This window comes from Nannobrachium achirus (assembly GCF_963921795.1).
Source record: "Nannobrachium achirus genome assembly, chromosome: 10".
NCBI classification, from domain to species: domain Eukaryota; kingdom Metazoa; phylum Chordata; class Actinopteri; order Myctophiformes; family Myctophidae; genus Nannobrachium; species Nannobrachium achirus.
The window spans coordinates 66,139,495-66,164,649 of NC_137819.1; the positions used below are offsets into that span (position 1 = coordinate 66,139,495).

The 25,155-nt window shown below is 43.0% G+C and overlaps 1 protein-coding gene across 4 annotated transcripts in view; it reads right to left on the reverse strand.

Moving 5' to 3' along the window:
* Positions 1-25,155, reverse strand: part of LOC308292257 (selection and upkeep of intraepithelial T-cells protein 1-like) — an 89,571-nt gene that overhangs the window by 43,318 nt on the left and 21,098 nt on the right. For 2 of the 4 annotated variants that reach the window (XM_080734569.1, XM_080734572.1), the window contains exons 4-5: positions 13,302-13,328; positions 11,853-11,893 (exon numbers count right to left, since the gene is read on the reverse strand). In XM_080734569.1, coding sequence (XP_080590695.1) covers positions 11,853-11,893; positions 13,302-13,328 — 68 coding nt within the window. Of the gene's footprint in view, positions 1-11,482; positions 11,894-13,301; positions 13,329-25,155 lie in introns of those variants that run through there. The other 2 variants (XM_080734570.1, XM_080734571.1) reach the window with 2 other exon arrangements.

The window sequence follows — 25,155 nt, forward strand, 5'->3', positions numbered from 1 at the left end:
GGATAGAACACAAGCCTTTCACCTCCATGATACTCAGGAATCGATGTACAAATGGAACCAATTGGGTCCATTTGGTTCCATTTGTATTGAGTTAGTGACCGGTAAGCTGCCATTAGATTCCTAACTCAATTATTTTGCTGCGGACCCCCTAGAACCCCCTTAAGGACCCCCTGGAACCCCCTCAAGGACCCCCTGGAACCCCCTCAAGGACCCCCTGGAACCCCCTCAAGGACCCTGGGCCCCACTTTGAAATACAGTTTAATTCTAAAATTAATCTATTTGCATTCATACATGTCACTTAATGCATCCTGATATGATTGGATGACAGAAGTCACCCTCAGTCAGGTGTCACCTGGATCAAATCAAACTCTGATCTTAATGTTTTGATCAAAATACATCAAATCAAAACAGAAAGATCAATCTATCATAAAGTTATTACATTGTTGCTGTCAGAGGGAAACCTTGATATTAATTGTTGGGATTTAGCAGAAAGGTAACATTTGGCGTTATGAATGCAAATTACACAAACAATGCTTTTAATAAACCATTGGACTTGAAACATCAAACGACATCAGATATACGATCATAATTCAGAATTCACTGATCAATTCAGTTTGTGTTCTGGTATTTTGACAACTTGATGTAAATCTGAAAACACATTGTAGGACATGGAATAGAATAGATTTGATACTCACCCACTAGTCATGTTCCATTCATGTTCATAATTCATGAAAAGACAAAACACATTCATGATTAGAAAACTGATACAATTAGAAAACAGTACAAGTATAGTCAATACAATTGAAATTGAACTACGAGTACAGTTAAACACCCTGCCTAAAAGGAACATCCCAAATAAGACTTTTTCATTTTATTTTTTAATTTTTTACGTATTTAATTCATGGACGTAACTACAGTATGAATCCTATCATAACCCTAGTCTTGGGGGTAACGTGAACAAATTAGGCAAACATTCAGCAAGATTACCAGATCTACAAGCTGACAACATGTGGTCGTGCGCTGTAAGCTTGTAGATCTGCTATTGTTGGAGAAGATATTTGGTATCCACCTGTTTCCGCAAGACTTTACTGTATCATTATCTGCGGGACACTTCCAGTTAACAGCAGACATACAAGCTCACGTCGCGTCGCAGATGCAACCGTTGTGAGCTTGTAGATCACACTCGGCTGCGACGCCGGAAATGCAGCTCGCCTTCTGCGCAATGCATGATGGGATGTTGGAAAGTTGTGGATAGAACACAAGCCTTTCACCTCCATGATACTCAGGAATCGATGTACAAATGGAACCAATTGGGTCCATTTGGTTCCATTTGTATTAGAGTTAGTGACCGGTAAGCTGCCATTAGATTCCTAACTCAATTATTTTGCTGTGGACCCCCTAGAACCCCCTCAAGGACCCCCTAGAACCCCCTCAAGGACCCCCTGGAACTCCCTCAAGGACCCCCTGGAACCCCCTCAATGACCCCCTAGAACCCCCTCAAGGACCCCCTGGAACCCCCTCAAGGACCCCCTGGAACCCCCTTAAGGACCCCCTGGAACTCCCTCAAGGACCCTGGGCCCCACGTTGAAATACAGTTTAATTCTAAAATTAATCTATTTGCTGTCATACATGTCACTTAATGCATCCTGATATGATTGGATGACAGAAGTCACCCTCAGTCAGGTGTCACCTGGATCAAATCAAACTCTGATCTTAATGTTATGAAGATCAAAATACATCAAATCAAAACAGAAAGATCAATCTATCAGACAGTTATTACATTGTTGCTGTCAGAGGGAAACCTTGATATTAATTGTTGGGATTTAGCAGAAAGGTAACATTTGACATTATGAATGCAAATTACACAAACAACGCTTTTAATAAACCATTAAACTTGAAACATCAAACAACATCAGATATACGATCATAATTCACTGTGAAGACATTAAGATCAATTCAGTTTGTGTTCTGCTATTTTGACAACTTGATGTAAATCTGAAAACACATTGTAGGACATGGAATAGAATAGATTTGATACTCACCCCCTAGTCATGTTCCATTCATGTTCATAATTCATGAAAAGACAAAACACATTCATGATTAGAAAACTGATACAATTAGAAAACAGTACAAGTATAGTCAATACAATTGAAATTGAACTACGAGTACAGTTAAACACCCTGCCTAAAAGGAACATCCCAAATAAGACCTTTTCATTTTATTTTTTAATTTTTTACGTATTTAATTAATGGAGTAACTACAGTATGAATCCTATCATAACCCTAGTCTTGGGGGTAAGGTGAACACATTAGGCAAACATTCAGCAAGATTACCAGATCTACAAGCTGACAACATGTGGTCGTGCGCTGTAAGCTTGTAGATCTGCTATTGTTGGAGAAGATATTTGGTATCCACCTGTTTCCGCAAGACTTTACTGTATCATTATCTGCGGGACACTTCCAGTTAACAGCAGACATACAAGCTCACGTCGCGTCGCAGATGCAACCGTTGTGAGCTTGTAGATCACACTCGGCTGCGATGCCGGAAATGCAGCTCGCCTTCTGCGCAATGCATGATGGGATGTTGGAAAGTTGTGGATAGAACACAAGCCTTTCACCTCCATGATACTCAGGAATCGATGTACAAATGGAACCAATAGAGGGTATGCGCATGCATAAAGTGAAAGGCAAACCGAGTGGCAAAGTGAGTAGCAAAGTGAGTTTTAATGTTGTTTAACATTGTTTAAAGCAATCAGATTGGACTTTTCTGTTTGGATGTATGGGCTGTCAAGGACAGAAAGTAGTTTTTGCCACTCAGTAGGTGTCCCTGCATAACTTCCGGGTATGATGATGATGTCACGTGCATACCCTCTATTGGGTCCATTTGGTTCCATTTGTATTAGAGTTAGAGACCGGTAAGCTGCCATTAGATTCCTAACTCAATTATTTTGCTGCGGACCCCCTAGAACCCCCTCAAGGACCCCCTGGAACTCCCTCAAGGACCCCCTGGAACCCCCTCAAGGACCCCCTGGAACCCCTCAAGGACCCCCTGGAACCCCCTCAAGGACCCCCTGGAACCCCCTTAAGGACCCCCTGGAACTCCCTCAAGGACCCCCTGGAACCCCCTTAAGGACCCCCTGGAACCCCCTCAAGGACCCCCTGGAACCCCCTTAAGGACCCCCTGGAACCCCCTCAAGGACCCTGGGCCCCAGGTTGAAATACAGTTTAATTCTAAAATTAATCTATTTGCATTCATACATATCACTTAATGCATCCTGATATGATTGGATGACAGAAGTCATCATCAGTCAGGTGTCACCTGGATCAAATCAAAACATTTCTTAATGTTTTGATCAAAATACATCAAATCAAAACAGAAAGATCAATCTATCATAAAGTTATTACATTGTTGCTGTCAGAGGGAAACCTTGATATTAATGGTTGGGATTTAGCAGAAAAGGTAACATTTGGCGTAATGTATGCAAATTACACAAACAATGCTTTTAATAAACAATTAGTCAAACAACATCAGATATACGATCATAATTCACTGTTAAGACATTAAGATCCATTCAGTTTGTGTTCTGCTATTTTGACAACTTGATGTAAATCTGAAAACACATTGTAGGACATGAAGTAGAATAGATTTGATACTCACGGTCTAGTCATGTTCCATTCATGTTCATAATTCATGAAAAGACAAAACACATTCATGATTAGAAAACTGATACAATTAGAAAACAGTACAAGTATAGTCAATACAATTGAAATTGAACTACGAGTACAGTTAAACACCCTGCCTAAAAGGAACATCCCAAATAAGACTTTTTCATGTAATTTTTTTTATTTTTTACGTATTTAATTAATGGAGTAACTACAGTATGAATCCTATCATAACCCTAGTCTTGGAGGTAACGTGAACACATTAGGCAAACATTCAGCAAGATTACCAGATCTACAAGCTGACAACATGTGGTCGTGCGCTGTAAGCTTGTAGATCTGCTATTGTTGGAGAAGATATTTGGTATCCACCTGTTTCCGCAAGACTTTACTGTATCATTATCTGCGGGACACTTCCAGTTAACAGCAGACATACAAGCTCACGTCGCGTCGCAGATGCAACCGTTGTGAGCTTGTAGATCACACTCGGCTGCGACGCCGGAAATGCAGCTTGCCTTCTGCGCAATGCATGATGGGATGTTGGAAAGTTGTGGATAGAACACAAGCCTTTCACCTCCATGATACTCAGGAATCGATGTACAAATGGAACCAATTGGGTCCATTTGGTTCCATTTCTATTAGAGTTAGAGACCGGTAAGCTGCCATTAGATTCCTAACTCAATTATTTTGCTGCGGACCCCCTAGAACCCCCTCAAGGACCCCCTAGAACCCCCTCAAGGACCCCCTAGAACCCCCTCAATGACCCCTTGGAACCCCCTCAAGGACCCCCTGGAACCCCCTCAATGACCCCCTAGAACCCCCTCAAGGACCCCCTAGAACCCCCTCAAGGACCCCCTGGAACTCCCTCAAGGACCCCCTGGAACCCCCTCAAGGACCCTGGGCCCCACGTTGAAATACAGTTTAATTCTAAAATTAATCTATTTGCATTCATACATATCACTTAATGCATCCTGATATGATTGGATGACAGAAGTCATCATCAGTCAGGTGTCACCTGGATCAAATCAAAACATTTCTTAATGTTATGATGAAAATACATCGAATCAAAACAGAAAGATCAATCTATCAGACAGTTATTACATTGTTGCTGTCAGAGGGAAACCTTGATATTAATGGTTGGGATTTAGCAGAAAGGTAACATTTGGCGTTATGTATGCAAATTACACAAACAACGCTCTTAATAAACCATTAAACTTGAAACATCAAACAACATCAGATATATGATCACAATTCACTGTGAAGACATTAAGATCAATTCAGTTTGTGTTCTGCTATTTTGACAACTTGATGTAAATCTGAAAACACATTGTAGGGCATGGAGTAGAATAGATTTGATACTCACAGGCAACTAGTCATGTTCCATTCATGTTCATAATTCATGAAAAGACAAAACACATTCATGATTAGAAAACTGATACAATTAGAAAACAGTACAAGTATAGTCAATACAATTGAAATTGAACTACGAGTACAGTTAAACACCCTGCCTAAAAGGAACATCCCAAATAAGACTTTTTCATTTTATTTTATTTTATTTTTTACGTATTTAATTCATGGACGTAACTACAGTATGAATCCTATCATAACCCTAGTCTTGGGGGTAAGGTGAACACATTAGGCAAACATTCAGCAAGATTACCATATCTACAAGCTGACAACATGTGGTCGTGCGCTGTAAGCTTGTAGATCTGCTATTGTTGGAGAAGATATTTGGTATCCACCTGTTTCCGCAAGACTTTACTGTATCATTATCTGCGGGACACTTCCAGTTAACAGCAGACATACAAGCTCACGTCGCGTCGCAGATGCAACCGTTGTGAGCTTGTAGATCACACTCGGCTGCGACGCCGGAAATGCAGCTCGCCTTCTGCGCAATGCATGATGGGATGTTGGAAAGTTGTGGATAGAACACAAGCCTTTCACCTCCATGATACTCAGGAATCGATGTACAAATGGAACCAATTGGGTCCATTTGGTTCCATTTGTATTAGAGTTAGAGACCGGTAAGCTGCCATTAGATTCCTAACTCAATTATTTTGCTGCGGACCCCCTAGAACCCCCTCAAGGACCCCCTGGAACCCCCTTAAGGACCCCCTGGAACTCCCTCAAGGACCCCCTGGAACCCCCTTAAGGACCCCCTGGAACTCCCTCAAGGACCCCCTGGAACCCCCTTAAGGACCCCCTGGAACTCCCTCAAGGACCCCCTGGAACCCCCCAAAGGACCCCCTGGAACCCCCTCAAGGACCCCCTGGAACCCCCTTAAGGACCCCCTGGAACTCCCTCAAGGACCCCCTGGAACCCCCTTAAGGACCCCCTGGAACTCCCTCAAGGACCCCCTGGAACCCCCTCAAGGACCCCCTGGAACCCCCTCAAGGACCCCCTGGAACCCCCTCAAGGACCCTGGGCCCCAGGTTGAAATACAGTTTAATTCTAAAATGAATCTATTTGCTGTCATACGTGTCACTTAATGCATCCTGATATGATTGGATGACAGAAGTCATCATCAGTCAGGTGTCACCTGGATCAAATCAAACTCTGATCTTAATGTTTTGATCAAAATACATCATATTAAAACAGAAAGATCAATCTATCAGACAGTTATTACATTGTTGCTGTCAGAGGGAAACCTTGATATTAATGGTTGGGATTTAGCAGAAAGGTAACATTTGACATTATGTATGCAAATTACACAAACAACGCTCTTAATAAACCATTAAACTTGAAACATCAAACAACATCAGATATACGATCACAATTCACTGTGAAGACATTAAGATCAATTCAGTTTGTGTTCTGCTATTTTGACAACTTGATGTAAATCTGAAAACACATTGTAGGACATGGAATAGAATAGATTTGATACTCACGGTCTAGTCATGTTCCATTCATGTTCATAATTCATGAAAAGACAAAACACATTCATGATTAGAAAACTGATACAATTAGAAAACAGTACAAGTATAGTCAATACAATTGAAATTGAAGTACGAGTACAGTTAAACACCCTGCCTAAAAGGAACATCCCAAATAAGACTTTTTCATTTTATTTTTTTTATTTTTTACGTATTTAATTAATGGAGTAACTACAGTATGAATCCTATCATAACCCTAGTCTTGGAGGTAACGTGAACACATTAGGCAAACATTCAGCAAGATTACCAGATCTACAAGCTGACAACATGTGGTCGTGCGCTGTAAGCTTGTAGATCTGCTATTGTTGGAGAAGATATTTGGTATCCACCTGTTTCCGCAAGACTTTACTGTATCATTATCTGCGGGACACTTCCAGTTAACAGCAGACATACAAGCTCACGTCGCGTCGCAGATGCAACCGTTGTGAGCTTGTAGATCACACTCGGCTGCAACGCCGGAAATGCAGCTCGCCTTCTGCGCAATGCATGATGGGATGTTGGAAAGTTGTGGATAGAACACAAGCCTTTCACCTCCATGATACTCAGGAATCGATGTACAAATGGAACCAATTGGGTCCATTTGGTTCCATTTGTATTAGAGTTAGAGACCGGTAAGCTGCCATTAGATTCCTAACTCAATTATTTTGCTGCGGTCCCCCTAGAACCCCCTCAAGGACCCCCTGGAACTCCCTCAAGGACCCCCTGGAACCCCCTCAAGGACCCCCTGGAACCCCCTTAAGGACCCCCTGGAACTCCCTCAAGGACCCCCTGGAACCCCCTTAAGGACCCCCTGGAACTCCCTCAAGGACCCCCTGGAACCCCCTTAAGGACCCCCTGGAACTCCCTCAAGGACCCCCTAGAACCCCCTCAAGGACCCCCTGGAACCCCCTTAAAGACCCCCTGGAACCCCCTCAAGGACCCCCTAGAACCACCTCAAGGACCCCCTGGAACCCCCTCAAGGACCCCCTGGAACTCCCTCAAGGACCCCCTGGAACCCCCTCAAGGACCCCCTGGAACCCCCTCAAGGACCCCCTGGAACCCCCTTAAGGTCCCCCTGGAACCCCCTCAAGGACCCTGGGCCCCAGGTTGAAATACAGTTTAATTCTAAAATTAATCTATTTGCATTCATACATGTCACTTAATGCATCCTGATATGATTGGATGACAGAAGTCATCATCAGTCAGGTGTCACCTGGATCAAATCAAACTCTGATCTTAATGTTTTGATCAAAATACATCAAATCAAAACAGAAAGATCAATCTATCATAAAGTTATTACATTGTTGCTGTCAGAGGGAAACCTTGATATTAATGGTTGGGATTTAGCAGAAAGGTAACATTTGGCGTTATGTATGCAAATTACACAAACAATGCTTTTAATAAACCATTAGACTTGAAACATCAAACAACATCAGATATACGATCATAATTCACTGTGAAGACATTAAGATCAATTCAGTTTGTGTTCTGCTATTTTGACAACTTGATGTAAATCTGAAAACACATTGTAGGACATGGAGTAGAATAGATTTGATACTCACGCCCTAGTCATGTTCCATTCATGTTCATAATTCATGAAAAGACAAAACACATTCATGATTAGAAAACTGATACTTCACATACAGAAATATGACTCATCAATTACAATTTCGTCATATAGTGGCATGATATTGCAGAATTCAAATTAATGTGTCCTATTGTTATTATTAGTGATTTTTTTCTTGATTTATTTATATTTTTATTCATGAATAATTGAGATTTTCGCTGGTGACATTTTAGATAACTTTTAAATTAATTCAGAACAAACAAAAAGACCGGTATGGGTAAGGACTGGTAACCATTTGGTTCCTAACTATCAATCATTCAGCTGGGGACCCCTTGGAACCCCCTCAAGGACCTCATATTGTATTAAAACTGCAGACTAAGACATCAGTAAAAGGGATGATTTGTTATCCTCATATAACCTTCATAGGAATCGGTGGTATTTAGCAGAAAGGCCCAAACGTTTTAACTCCAGACCCAGTAATCAGATGTCTCCCCAGGACCCAAACTAGTGAAAATAGCTGATCTACAAGATCTCAACGCATCATGATGCAACACGATTTGAACTATTTTCACTATGTTTTAAAGTCTTTTCTTTTTTACGTTTTGTTTATGAAATTATGAGCCTTTGTGGTTGGTCCCTGACTGACCAACCAGCAGGCTCTTTCTGCCTTGTCCCGCCCTGGTTCCACCATATATGGTTGTTTATGTTTAATTTGATGAAACATCATTTCTGGAGAAAAAAACATGATCTGTCCAGTCACTATACTGCACCTGAGACGTTCCTTTTTACTCACACCAAGTTTAAAATAAGAATTGAATACACAGAATATCAATACGAAGCAACTGAAAAACACCTTATTTAAATGGTAGTGGATGGAGAGAAAGGACTTTTGATCACATACAGTATGTCACACCACATCTAAAGCTGCTCACACACTGTGCACGCACACGCACACGCACACGCACGCACACACACACACACACACACACACACACACACACACACACACACACACACACACACACAACAGATCATTGTAGGCCAGTGGTTCCCAAACTTTTCAGCTCAAGACCCACAACAGTAATCAGCTGTCAAAGGACCAAAACTAGTGAAACGTTTCATGTAACAAGCCCCATATTTGGACACGAACAACATATAACTCCATATATAGAGACATAGCTGCTGACATCAGTATGACATCACACTGCTGACATCAGTATGACATCACACCGTACACAAACAAAGGTGTGACGTGTGACGTGTGACCGACCGACGGACGGACGGCCGGTGGAGGTTTTGATACTAAACTGCGACCTAACGGTCGCAACTAAACTGCGACCTAACGGTCGCAATCAGACAGTTGTTACATTGTTGCTGTCTGAGGGAAACCTTCAAAACTTTATAAATACTAATAAGGGTAATAATAATAATAACAATAATAATAACCTGTGTTCCAATTGATCCAATGTAATTATGATTTAATCACAAGCTAACACATGTTAATACTTTTCCTTGGTTCATTATTTATAAAAAAAACTAATATTTATAAAAAGACAGACTTTAAACCTGGTGTCCATATTTTGGACATAATGTGGGGAAAGGAGAAAAAAGTGAGAACTCGATGTAAATATGAAAACATGCACGCATGCACGCCCGTGGGGGTCTACTGTCTGGCCCCCACCAACCCCAGTAATAATGGTGGTATAAGAGCAGCAACAACACTAGTATATCGTCGTTGTCGGCTGGAAATCCTGATCTCCAAATTTGTACGTTCTTTCGCAAATCATACAAGGCCGTCGCACAGCAGATCTACAAGCACACAACGCCTCGCACCGCGAGGCGTTGTGTGCTTGTAGATCGGCTGTTTTCACTAGTTTAAATATTTTTAAAATGTATAAATTCAAAACGAACGGTTTTGGACATACACGATTTTCACCCGACAACGACGATATCTGAACTGGAGTAGCAGGAACGCCACCGTCGCCCCCTGCAATGTTGTGGCCCTCGGCTTGGTACCCTAGACGTAATTCAATGTTGTGGCCCTCGGCTTGGTACCCTAGACGTAATTCAATGTTGTGGCCCTCGGCTTGGTACCCTAGACATGATTCAATGTTGTGGCCCTCGGCTTGGTACCCTAGACATGATTCAATGTTGTGGACCTCGGCTTGGTACCCTAGACATGATTCAATGTTGTGGCCCTCGGCTTGGTACCCTAGACATGATTCAATGTTGTGGCCCTCGGCTTGGTACCCTAGACATAATTCAATGTTGTGGTCCTCGGCTTGGTACCCTAGACATGATTCAATGTTGTGGACCTCGGCTTGGTACCCTAGACATAATTCAATGTTGTGGTCCTCGGCTTGGTACCCTAGACATAATTCAATGTTGTGGCCCTCGGCTTGGTACCCTAGACATAATTCAATGTTGTGGTCCTCAGCTTGGTACCCTAGACATAATTCAATGTTGTGGTCCTCAGCTTGGTACCCTAGACATAATCTGGCCCTTGGGGAAAACTAATTGGGGAACCCTGGTGTATCCTATAGGCTGGTGATGGTCTCAAGTAGTGGTTGGTATTTCACATAATTATCCTGGAATGCTTGGTCCATGTACAGGTCAAAGACACAGCCTACCTCTAGCATCAGCACCTCCTTGTGGCTGGTGTCAACAAAGACAACATCAGGTGTGTTAGGGATAAGAGCAAAGACATCTCAGGCAGACCCAAACCACTCCGGTAACACTCTTCTATGCTTATACAGAACTGCACTAGCAGGCATGATGTTATGGACTGCGTCAGACACAATGTCTACGATGTGGTCGTGGCGAGCTATGTACAGGTGTTTGTATGCATGGCATCCATTTATTATGTGTGCAGTGGATTCTAGATGGTGCTGTGAATCTAGATGTGAGTGTGAGGGTACCAGGTAGACAGATTGTATTTAGTGGGTAGTACTTGCACTCTCGCTCTGATGGTACATTTTAAAATATCCTCACCAACAGCAGTGTTCTAAAAACTGAATGTGAGACTGAGTGGTCAGCAAATCCTAAACATGCTACAGTAGTTTTACCTGCACCCCCCCCCCCCCCCCCGCACCAACACACACACACACGCGCACGCACGCACGCACGCACAGACGCACGCACGCACGCACGCACGCACGCGCGCACGCACGCACGCACGCACACACACACACACACACACACACACACACACACACACACACACACACACACACACACACACACACACACACACACACACACACAGATCATTGTAGGCTGGTGGTTCCTAAACCTTTCAGCTCACAGACACAAACTTTCAACATATTTTGGCCAAAATGTTGGCAAAATGTAAAGGTAAAAATAGAAAATCTTTCAATACCAAGGTTAATAATAATGCAGTGTGAAAGTACATCACTTACAGTCAGTTAATCCCACAGCAGCCTCCACCTCCTGTTCTCCATGTTTGACCTGACAGACGTAATATCCATAATCTGTCTGATTGTTGTAACCTCTCAGTGTCAGAGACACGTTGCCTCCGTGCAGCTGCTGGGTGTTCAGGATCAGCCTGCCCTCGTAGCCCCTCCCCTCTATCACCTGACCATTCTTATACAGGTAAATGCACTCTGTCTCCTTAAACCAGCTGATCGTCATGGAAACAGCGCTGGTCTCAGGAGAGAGCTGACAGGGGAGGGTGGCATTTTCACGTGGGTTAACCCAAACCCTGCTTATAGAATTAGTGGTGAGTTGAAAGTCACCTGTTGGAGTGAATAAAATAATTAGTGACATGAATCCAGTGTTAATTTCAACATATTTGCAATTAAACTCTTAAAACCTATTATGTTTTGTCATACAGAAACTATTATAAACCAGATCTAAAAGCTCATTGTGATGCAACACGTCGTGAGCTTGTAGATCTGATACTTTGGAGAATTTTAACATTCATCACTTTTTGGGGGGTTTTAGAGTAACAATATCATTCACCATGGTATATTCATTTTATATAGTTGGTGTGAACACGTTACTTTTTAAAACAATATGTTTACAGTTATAGTCACAGTAAAACAATATGTTTACAGTTATAGTCACAGTAAAACAATATGTTTACAGTTATAGTCACAGTAAAACAATATGTTTACAGTTATAGTCACAGTGCTCGGTGTCAGGGTTAAGAAGACATGCGGTGATGCAACCAACAACTTCTCACAGTTGGGCCAAACACACACACACACGCACGCACGCACGCACGCACGCACGCACGCACGCACGCACGCACGCACGCACGCACGCACGCACACACACACACACACACACACACACACACACACACACACACACACACACATTTTCTTATAGTGTAAAGCAACTGGCACAAAGGGTAGGCACAAAAAGCTTTTAGCTTCAGCATAGGCCTTTTTTGGGTCTGTTTATGTAAATGGAATTAATGAAATTAATGAAAATGCGTTGTACTATTCAAATGACCAAAAATAAACTACTACACACACACACACACACACACACACACACACACACACACACACACACACACACACACACACACACACACACACACACACAGAGGAGAGAACACGTGCACAGCGGGAATCAAACCTGCGACCTAGCTGTGAAGTGACAGCACTTCTGACTGCGTCACCATGCCCCAGTATTGTTTTTATTTTTATTTATTTTTTATTTTGTGTAGTGTTTAGTTGTTTTTCCATTAAATACACAACGTATATGAAATCAGAAGGATTCGGTCATAACCACATCCTTGATTCTTTTCTCCATTACTTTAACATGGCTTTTACTGTTTGTATTAGACTTACAGTTTTTTTGTTCTTTCATTTTATTTACTTTACTGACTATATCTACTGCATAGTACTGTGTTCTATTCGTCTGTCATGCAATGTTATATGAGATACTTTAATGGTTTCCTGTGGAAATAAGCTTAGTCTTTTCTAGGATCTCCTTTTAGCAGACCTTGTACCAGTGAACTGTACCGTCATGAAACTGTACCTTTTCCTATGCAAACTGACAATAAAGTCTTCAATAAATCAATCAATCAATCAATCAATCAATGGCTCATCCAAAATTACAATCCTGCTGCCGCTACTGGCCTCCACCTCGTAATAGTTGCTTCATCTTAAGAAACAGTGTTTCACCTACCATGAACTCTGTGACTGTACATGTCTCCTGTATGAAGAGAATAGACACATTAATAATATGTGTTAATCATGGCCATACAATTTGAGAGTATTTAATAATATGATATAAAATATTTAATAAATAACCTTTGTTTTGTGGTTTTCTATTTTTCCTTTTCACATAATCAAAGGTTTTATGGTCATGAACAACAGGATCCTGAATGGCTTGGTTCTAGGCTCACACACATAACATTCACTTATCTACAGTGTTGGGCAGTGACAAATTAATAGTAATGTATTACTGCCATATTATTACTTTACCCAGTAACGAGTAGTGTAATGTATTACTCTGCCAAAACACTAATATTATAACGCATTACTCCACCAAAAAACACCTCGTTACTCGTTACTAATGAGCGTGATATGTGTGTGCCCATGTGTAACATGACCCATGCACACATTTCTGTGTAGTAAGTCCAGGACACCAATGTGTGTGTGTAACATCTAGATCAATGCATACATGTGTAGTGATGCGCGGAAGCAGGGATTGAACCTGGGGCTCCCACTCGCCAGACCAACACACAACCTGTCGTGCCAATAGGGCTGAGCCCGCCTGGCGGGGCTGTTGTGGGCTGTTTCATGGCTGTGCTAACTAACTATATTGTGGGCTGCTTCATGGCTGTGCTAACTAACTATGTTGTGGGCTGCTTCATGGCTGTGCTAACTAACTATGTTGTGGGCTGCTTCATGGCTGTGCTAACTAACTATGTTGTGGGCTGCTTCATGGCTGTGCTAACTAACTATGTTGTGGGCTGCTTCATGGCTGTGCTAACTAACTATGTTGTGGGCTGCTTCATGGCTGTGCTAACTAACTATGTTGTGGGCTGCTTCATGGCTGTGCTAACTAACTATGTTGTGGGCTGCTTCATGGCTGTGCTAACTAACTATGTTGTGGGCTGCTTCATGGCTGTGCTAACTAACTATGTTGTGGGCTGCTTCATGGCTGTGCTAACTAACTATGGGGGCTACAGTGTGCCGACAGACACACACGCTTGTTCATCAGGATTCAGGAAACAAACGGTGAAAAATGCTCTGATTGGATTTTGCAAAAGAGACGCTGTCACGCGTCGAATTGAATCCCGTTTTAAAGAGAGGAAAAAACACAAACTCCTAATGTTACATGTTGGTGACGAGTGGAACGTTAAATCAGCCGTCTTGGTCTTAGAGTAGGCTATGCGAAAATAACACAACGCTCACAGAGCCGCAAAGATCGCTTCATCAGCACACACAAAATACGGGCGAGAGAGAAGAAAATGAATGAAATGGACATAATTTTTTATGTTGAGTGTTTTCTCACTCAACAGTAAAGAAAGCACCATTAGGTTTAAGTGTATAGAGCGTATCTGCTCATTTCTCAAGTGACAATTTAAAGAATCTTTATTACTTCTAAAATGACAAATTAAACATTGGCCAAATCGTCAAATATTAGTGGCAGAAATTGTGAAAATAGCTGATCTACATGCTCACAACGCCTCACAACAAGGCGTGTAGATGGGCTATTTTCACAATAGAACAGTGTTCTAAAAGGATCTGGTGAAAAAGTTGTCAATGAGCCCCCTTGCATCACCGTCTCAACGGCAGAAACAGAGAAACCAACAAAATGTGTGATGTCATGGCTGAAGTAGCCCTATTCACGGCCCGCCCACTCAGCATCCCCCTGGTGCTGAAGTCACGTTTTGAAGGGTAAAACCCTGCTAAAAGCCCATAGAGTTATCACAGAAATTGCAAATGTAATGCAATTTCCGAAGTTTAAAGTATAAAATAAGTATAAAATAAGTATAATAAGATAGTAAAAGGCACAAAGCATTATAATTTACTCTACCGTTCGAAATAATGATTTGTTGGCTTTAAGTCCAGCTATTTCTGTTATAGTTTCCCCTTCTAAACTGACGTCAGCACCAGGAATTTGCTGAGAAATTTGCTGAGTGGGCGGGCCGTGAATACAATAGGGCTAAGTGCAGCCACGGAGCCAAGGAAGTTGAATCGTCTATCTGTGCATCACTGCCACCTAGCGACATGACATGCACACTGCATGGTTTGAATATAAACTCAGCACAAAAAGAAAGTAAACTTGACTTCGGTCCATTATATCTCCCCTTTAATAATACCAATTTGTATTTTGTCTCATGTCATTTTCATCGTTGATTCGTCACCTTTACAACGAGGTACAGCTTGTAAGCATCAGGCATTCGAGGCATGAGCTACACAGCCAAACGTGTGGGTAGCGCTGACCAACATTTTGCCAAAATGGCTTGCAATACTGTTCTGCTGGCATTTACTCTCTTATTGGGCTTCCCTGACAATGAGCTTAACATTAACAAAGTGTAAAAATGGCCAATATGTGTTTTTTTTTTGTTTTGTTTTTTCTTATTACTGTGGGAGAGTGCAATCATTCAATGCACCAAGCAACAAAGGTGAACACCAAAAGAACAGTATTGCAGGCCTGACAGGCCATTTTGACCATTTTTAGAGAGGTGCTACCCACACGTTTGGCTGTGTTGCTCATTCCATGAATGCCAGATCCTTACAAACTGTACCTCATTGTAAATATTACAAATCAACGATAACAATTATATCAAACTAAATACAATTTGGCATAATTAAAAGGAGGATATAATGGACCGAATGTTGGCAAATTATGGGTCGGCGCTACCCACACGTTTGGCTGTGGTGCTCATTCCACGAATGCCCGATGCTTACAAGATGTACCTTGTTCTAAAGGTGACAAATCAACGATGAAAATGATGTAATCCACAATACAATTTGGTATTATTAAAGGGGAAATATAATGGACGTTAAGTTTCCTTTTTTTTTGTGCTGAGTTTAGTTGCATGTCCGTTTGGATTAAATGTGAGAACGCAACAACATTTTTGCCGTTTTCTTTACAGACCGTTGTCGAGTAAAGGTGGCCTCAATCAATGCTTTATGGCCATATCAACATTGATAAAGATGGGGTGCCCACCCAGCAGTTCATTAAGTAAGCCTGGTTGTCATGGTGGGTGGTGACGCAGCTGAAGTTAGCCACACCCACAGTGTTGGGAAAAGGGGAGGGGATGATACTATGATGTCATTATATCAGTGTATTTCAATCAGGCCTTTTGACTCAGAGGCTTTCAGCTTCCAGGAAGAAACCAAAAATACACAGAGAAGACATATTTGCACATTATAACTCCACTTGGTCGTCTATTATAGTATAAACTCCATAGACACATACACAACAGAAAATGTACAAAACTATGGCACCACCTCTTTAGAAGATTAGAATAGAAGATTAGAATGTGTCAAACTCGCATAACAACCGTAGAGGTCAGAGGCGGCCGCCAGGGGGGGCCAGCGGTGCACTCGCACAGGGCGCCACTTTGGTGGGGCGGCACCGAGCCGACAAGTATGAAGAAGAAAAAGAAAAAAAAAACACTCCTTGCCTAGTTAAACCGTTACAGAGCGAATACAACAACACCCCCTGGTGGTGGTAGTGAGTGATAGAGGCTGGCAGCGCCTCCGCCCCCAAATTCAGGGACTCTGCCTGACTGTGACCAGGCCGAAGCTGAGATTGAAGAGTCATCTTCCCAGCAGGATTCTCCAGGTGTGTTTGTGTGCACATTAAACATGTGATGCATCCCTCTGTACTGTGACATAACCAAGAGATACATGGGCACTTACTCCCTGTTTCACACTGTCTACTCAAGGCTGTGAAGCCTAATGATTTATCATGTGTGCTATATAGCGTCTGTTGTTTTTTTATGCTTATACATTTATAACTCATACTGTATTTTTTAATGCAAATTCAGGTGCAATGTCTGACTGTGACCAGGGCGAAGCTGAGATCGAAGAGTCATCTCAACAGCAGGATTTTCCAGGTGTGTTTGTGTGCACATTAAACATGTGATGCATCCCTCTGTACTGTGACATAAACAAGAGATAGATGGGGAAAGGGCAGATAATGACCACAAACAAGTCATTTTTAATCTGTTAAATTGTTAATGCAATGTTCTACTATGTGGGGCTCCCCCTCGTGACACTATCCTGATCACATCAGAGAGCTGTTCACAGTGACTGACGTCTGGCGTGCAGTCCAGAATGATAGAGAAGAACTTCGCCTGCTTTATCTCAACCACTATTTTGGCTAGACATCTGTTGCTCAACATTTCAATTAGCTCATTTTGTATGGTTTTTCCAAGGTAGCTAGGGAGGTGTGCACGCTGCCGTTCAACACGGACAAGGTGCTCCTTCATGATGAGATCAAACTTAGCCATAAGTTCAACTTCTTTGAGGAAATTTCCATTTGATGGAGAGTAGAGTTCTTCTGTGTGCCCCCTAAATGCCCCCTCTCTCCATCTTTTTCTCTCAGCCTCCATCAATGACATCTGTTGCTCAACATTGCAAATGCCCCTCATTTTGTTCAATTCTGTTTTAATATGTCTGTTTAATCAGTCTGGTTTAATGTTATCTTGTCCCTTGTCTGCTGAATATTGCTTGTAGGGATTTATACTGTTGTTCCACAAATTGTTGGAGATGTACTGTTTTTCCACGTTCAAAATATTATGTCTATATTTCAAAATGTTAAAATATGGACCGTTATTCGTCTCAGATACTCAATTAGCTCAAGGAGGTTGAGTGACTCCTCACCTGAAGACTAATATACTGTATATTTCTTTTGCAATTTCAGAGGCACTGTCTGACTCTTACAAGTCTGACCAGAGTGACAAGTCTGACCAGAGTGACGCTGAGGATGACGAACCATCTCCCCAGCAGGATTCAGGTGTGTGTGTGTGTGTGTGTGTGTGTGTGTGTGTGTGCGTGCGCGTGTGTACACTTGGAGTTCCTAGTGCTTTAAACATAAACAAAATGTCAATGAATACATTTTTACATTTTAATATTGTAGGGAACAATGATGATGTTATTACTGCTGTGTGTGTGTGTGATGTTCCACCACTGTAAATGCTGTGAATAAAACCAATACACATGTTCTTTCCCTCTCCCTCCACTTGTAGCAGCATCCCCACCACCACCTAACCCTGCAGCTGAGGTTCAAGACCTGACCGATCCTGCTAACTGGCCTTCACTGACGGACAGAATTCGGACCTCGATTGTCAGCAAAGGACCAAGTCGGGTCAAAGACACTTTTGTTTTCCCTAGAAATGCAAAATCAAGATGTTGTCACCACCAATATTTCCAGAGAACCTTGGTGAGCGGTGGAAAGGTACTTAGGAGTTGGCTGGTCTACTCAGAGAGCAAAGACAGGCTCTTCTGTTTTTGCTGCAAACTGTTCTCTCAGAAGGACAACAGTTTTACACAGTCAGGGATGGGAGACTGGAGGCATGCAACTGGTAAATCAGGTAGGCTGACTACACACGAGAGAAGTCCAGATCATCAAAACTGCATGGGTGCATGGAAGGAGCTGGCAGTGAGGATGAAGAAAGGGGAGACGATTGACAAGAAGGAGATGTCATTGATGGAGGCTGAGAGAAAAAGATGGAGAGAGGTGCTGACACGCCTTATAGCTATTGTGCAGTCTCTAGCACTAAGAAATCTTGCCTTTAGGGGGCACACAGAAGAACTCTACTCTCCATCAAATGGAAATTTCCTCAAAGAAGTTGAACTTATGGCTAAGTTTGATCTCATCATGAAGGAGCACCTTGTCCGTGTTGAACGGCAGCGTGCACACCTCCCTAGCTACCTTGGAAAAACCATACAAAATGAGCTAATTGAAATGTTGAGCAACAGATGTCTAGCCAAAATAGTGGTTGAGATAAAGCAGGCGAAGTTCTTCTCTATCATTCTGGACTGCACGCCAGACGTCAGTCACTGTGAACAGCTCTCTGTTGTGATCAGGATAGTGTCACTAGAGGGGGAGCCCCACATAGTAGAACATTTTTTAGGTTTTTGGGGAGCAGAGGAGTCCACCGGCAAACACTTGGCATCCATGATACTCAAGAGATTACAGGAGCTCAGCATTCCTTTCGAAGATTGTAGGGGACAATCTTACGACAACGGTGCCAACATGAGAGGCAAAAATAAAGGTGTGCAAGCCAGACTCCTTGAAATCAACCCTCTTGCTCTGTATGTGCCATGCGCAGCACACACTTTGAACCTGATGGTCGCAGATTCAGCTAAGGATTCCCTTGATGCCACAACTTACTTCGGGTACCTGCAGAAACTGTACACCCTCTTCTCAGCCTCTACTCAGCGATGGGCCATACTCAAAAAACATGTGACTATCACCTTGAAGATGTGGTCAGACACAAGGTGGGAGAGTAAAGTGAACAGTGTCGAGCCATTGAGGTATCACGCAGCAGAGGTGAGAGAGGCATTGATTGAAGTGAGAGATCAGACCAAAGATCCAGTGATAAGGATTGAGGCGCAGTCTTTATCAGAGGAGGTGGGATCATACCGATTCAGCATCTGCACAGTGGTGTGGTATGACATCTTGTGCAATATCAAACGTGTGAGCAAGGATATGCAGTCACCGAAGATGCAGGTAACTGAGGCAATTAGTCTTCTGAGAAAGACAGAGAGACACCTCCGTGACCTCAGGGCAACAGGCTTTGTGAGTGCACAGATAGCAGCCATGGAGCTTTGCGAGAGCATGAATGTAGAGGCTGTTCTAAAACAAAAAAGGTTGAGGTCTACAAAACGGTTATTTTCATACGAATCAGCTGATGAATCGTTGAACGATGCCCTGAAGAAGCTAGAGGTAACATTTTTTAATGTTGTTGTTGATGCAGCATGCGCTTCCCTTCGGGAAAGATTTGGCACATTAGAAAATGTGGGAGAGAATTTTAAAGTGCTGTCAACCTTCCAAAGTCTATCCAATGACCAGCTGACAGAGCAGTGTGAGGCCCTAAGTGATACACTGCACTATGGAAACCACTCTGACCTCGATGGGAGAGAGCTCGCACTCGATTTGAAGAACTTGCCTGACTTGCCGTCGAAGACGATGACTGTGCTCGAGCTGCTGGAATTCATTCATGAAAAGGATCTCTCAGAAATGCGGCCAAATCTGTGGACAGCGCTCAGAGTCTGTCTTACGCTTCCTGTGACAGTCGCTACAGCAGAAAGGAGCTTTTCTAAGCTAAAGCTGATCAAAACGTATCTGAGGTCAACAATGTTACAAGAACGCCTCAGTGGCCTTGCTGTCATCTCCATCAACCACCAAATTGCTAGTCATATTTCGTATGATGATGTCATTAATGACTTTGCATTGGTGAAGGCAAGAAGAGTTAACCTTTAACAGTGTGTTCTGTCAGCTCCCCTTGTCTGTTATGCCTTTTTATTTATTTTTTATTTTATTTTTTATTTTATTATGAAGCCGTCTGTATTTTTTATCTCTGGTATGAGTAGTGACTAACTTGCAGATGTCTGAGCAATGGGTTGTCTTGTCAGCCTATTCGAGCAGGGTTTTCAATGTTTTCTCAGGCCAAAGACCCCTTAAGTGAGAGAGATGAAGCAGAGACCCCCCCCCCCCCCCCCCCTTAACCTTTTCATAGATTCCATATTGTTTCATTGTATGACAGCACAATCATCAGTGTATTTTGGCTTATAGAGCAGGGTTTCGTTTTCTCAGGCCAAAGACCCCTTAATTGAGAGAGAGAGATGAAGCAGGGACCCCCCCTTAACATTTTCATAGATTCCATATTGTTTAATTGTATGACAGCACAATCATCAGTGTATTTTGGCTATTAGAGCAGGGTTTTCAATGTTTTCCCAGGTCAAGGACCCCTTAATTGAGAGAGAGAGAGAGAGAGAGATGAAGCAGGGACCCCCACAACCTGTTCATACATTCTGTGGCTGCGGCTACTTTTTGTTATTTTGTTATTTCTATTTTGTATTTTATTTTTTACCTACCGGACATTGTGGTCACGTCACTTCCGGCCACGGCCTTATATGGAAGACGCCAGTTCAGGCACTGTTAGCTTCCACAGTCTATCGTGCCTCAGTGAGAGGAGGCACAAATTGCTTTGGTGTCTGTCTAGCAGTTGACAAGGTTTGTGTTGCTTTAATGTCACGTTTATACTTTGGTTGTCAATATTTAAGTTGTTTGTTTCTTTTTGTTATGAGTTTCACTGATGCGTTTTGTGTTTATTGTTTCAGTTGTCTAGTTGTTTTGGGACTTGGATTCCCTGCCCCCCCCCCCCCTTCATTCCTTTCATGCTACATGCAGCCAGAGAGGTACATAATGATTTAATGTATTCCCCTTTTTGTTACGTTTATGGTTATTTTGGTGTTTGAGTACTGTTAGGGGCCCTGGGGCTCCGGCCCGGGACCCCAAGAAAGTGGCACCCAGGCCCTTCAAGCCGTACCAGCATGACAACCGCCACAAGGACCGTCAGCACCAGGAGAAGCGCAGAGGGTCTGTGGGATCAGAGAGACAGCCATCTCCAACTCCTGCTGTTGCTGACAAGGCTGACCGCCAAGCCATGCCGCCACCTCCATCTCCACCAGTTGCCCAGGTGCCCGTGGGCATGCCACAACTTGCATATTATCCGATGCAAGCAATACAACCCCTATATCCAAACCCAGGCTGCCCCCAGCCAGCTCCAGCCCCAGCTCCCACTCCACCTGTGACCTCTGCCCCCCAGGAGGGCAAGAGTGGGAAGCGAAAGGAGAAACGACACTACACTTCTCGCCGCTAGAAGAAGAAGCCAAGTAAAGTTATGTCCTGATATAATCCTTATATGTTAGTGTGGAAAAAGGGCATAAATATATATTGAAATACTTGGTTTAGTAGTATAAAATGCATATATACATTGTTGTTTGTGTAGAAAAGTTCTCATCATTTTATAATACATGAGAAGTAGGTTTTTAGTCAAAAGAGCTGCTGTTTTTCTCATATACTGTATGTAATGTGTGTTTGCAACAAACATGGGACATTCTCACAAGCACGAAAGTATGCCTTGGCACACTGCCAACACAGCTGCATCTACAAGACGCTCTCTGTCTGGGAAACCAACCTGGGACTGAGCGTGAGTGAGACAGGTGCCCGTCCCTCCCTAACGTTCGGGCCGTGCTGTTATCTCTTATCCGAGATAAGAGATATGACATCCTGGGGGAGAGCGTGTTTCCCAGAGGCTTCTGAAACTAGGGCGGACACTCCCCAATCTCGAATGAATAGGGGAGCCCTAGCCTCACCTTGACCGTCTCCATTGCGTCAGGCTGTGCATGAGAGGGCATGTACGTGCACAGATGCGTGACAACGTGTGTGTGCTAAAATATGTTCTGTGTGTAAATCACGTCACTGTGACTGCAACGGACTACTGTTTAAAAGAGAATGCTCCGTGTCTATTGTTCAGTGTTGTTTTTTAGTTGAGTTGTTGCAGCTATCCCCGGCCCGTTAGGGGTCGGGGATGGACCTGTTTGTACTTAGTGCAATTTCTGCACCACTTGTTCCTGTACTTAGAGAGAGTTTGACTCTGTTTAGTTAAGTACACATACTGTACTTCTTTTTGATTTTCATTACCAATTTCTGTATTGGTGAGCTTATAATTTGTAACTGTTTTTACTTCACTAAAGCTTTTTATTCACTTTTGCTTGGTGTCTGTCTGAAATCATTTTCTAGAGTTTACAACTTTTAAGGTTTTGACTTTTTAACTTCCCTTCGGGGAAGTTCCGCTTCCATGGGAAAGAGGTGTTAGCATCTCAGGGCACTAAAAGCAACTTCTGGCTGTTGGAGCTGAGTTAGACTTTTGGTAAGAATCAACAAGTATATTTTCTTAATTTAAAAAGTCTTTCACCTTCTCAGTGACTGACACTGCGCGTGCAGGTGTCAGTAGGGTATGCTTGGCAGACAATAAAATACAAATTCCCAACCCTAACCGGAAGGACAGTTTGTCCGCAGTGGGCTCTTTTGTATCAAATAAGTCAAGCTGCTTTTCTCCAAAAAACAGTCCCTGGGAGAAAGCTACAAGTTCAGACTCACACTTTACACTGTCTTTGTGGTTTTGCATTCTCCATTCAGACCTAAGGTCTACATTTCTAAAGTAAGGTGCATATCTTGGTCTCTAAAATAAATAGTCGCTGTAGAAAGTAATAATATTCACCAGTTAAAGAGGGTCTCATTGATAGCTCAGCTTTCATTCAGAGAAGTGTATTTATATTAGTGTTAAATAAGTATATGTAATGTAAATATGTAAATATGTATATGTATATGTGTAATAGTAGGTTTACACAAACAAGGAAGGTTATTAAAACTGTTTGTGAACTTACATAGGTTTACACAAATGGGAAACTATTTGTGAACTTAGTACACCTACATAGGTTTACACAAATGGGAAACTGTTTGTGAACTTAATACACTTAATGGGTTTACACAAATGAGAAATTGTTTGTGAACTTAAAGGTGTAGTGTAGTGTTAGTGACAGTGTTTCATTTTAAAAAGATCCGGTAACTTCTTGGGCTTAGGACCTGGGTAGGGTTCCGGGCGGCGTGAGGAGTACTTTAAAAGGTGGAAGAGTACTCAGTAACTCAAGCTCATTACATGGCGTCCCTGGGTGGATATTGATTGATTATTGATTATTGATTAGTAATTGATTAATTAAATTCGTGTCCACTGCCACATAAAGAATAGCCGAGAGACCCTTGGAATATAGTTATTTACTACGGAAGTAAAGGATAGTTAATATTATCAAGGCTTAAGTGTTTTTATTCACAAAACTCCCCAGAGCGTCGGAGATTTTGAACAGAGTGAAGTGGAGGTCTGTGAGCGCAGCAGACGGCCAGTAATCGGTATCTCCATCAGGAACTAGATAAACTAGCAGTTGAGAACATCTAATAATATTATAACGACTTTGCGACCAACCTAAGTTATTTGGGCATGGACTCCGCCAATCCCACCGCCGCAGACAACGCTCCCTCGGGAGCGGTCGGCGGGGCGAGCCCACATCGGCTCAGCTTAGGTTGGAGAACTCGGTAATAGTACATATTGACCAAGTTCGCAAGACCAGGTGAGCACTGAGAAATGGCCGAAGCTTCGGGTTGTAAACCCCTAGTTAGGAATGGAGAGGTTACGCCAGGCATGGGGCAGGTAACTGTTGGTTCTCGTAAGGAGATGCCCTTTGCCTTGGAGTTGCCAGACATGAAGTGTTGATCTGTGTAGCGCCAGGACGGTCCCCTCCAACTGGGGACAGTGGAGTTGGAAAGAGTGCCAGCGCCTGGTTAGGCGTATCCTATGGTGTGGTGAAGTTGGCCAGGGAAGGCTTCATGCAAGCCTCTCATTCGCCCTGGTGGCGAGGCCTTTACCTTTGGCCCCAAGGAGGGGCCCAGGGGATGTTGAGCATTGGTTTGCCCGCGGTGCTACGTCCTGTATGGACTGCATCGTCCTGGCAGCCTATCCTGTTATGGCCGCTGAAGCTGTGGTCAGATGTTCTTGCTCATGGTTGGGCATTGCCCTGGCCGAATGCAAATGCCAGAGGGGGTGTTAGGGGTCCTGACTGTGACCCCAAGAATATGGCCCCCCTGTCCTTTTAATCCATATGCACTATTTGTACTGCATAGAGAGAGAAATACATGCTTTTGCACACTGCTGACAAAGCTGATCTGTGTTCATGCATCCAGCTAGACAAGGTGGCCTTGAACTAGGGTGACACCTCAACACAGCTGGCCGGCACTAATGAGCTCTTATCTCTTATCTCTCAACGGGAGATATATTTCCCGTGGGAAGAGAGAGGAGGAACCCGGAGGGAGGGGCACCCCCTCCCTAGGGAGGAGCTGTGGCCTGAGGCTCTGTATATAAGGAGCTCCTCAGGCAAGCTCTCGTCACAAACGTCTGCTGACCATCATATGGGACACTTCTCAAACCTTCCTATTCTTTGTGGAGAAT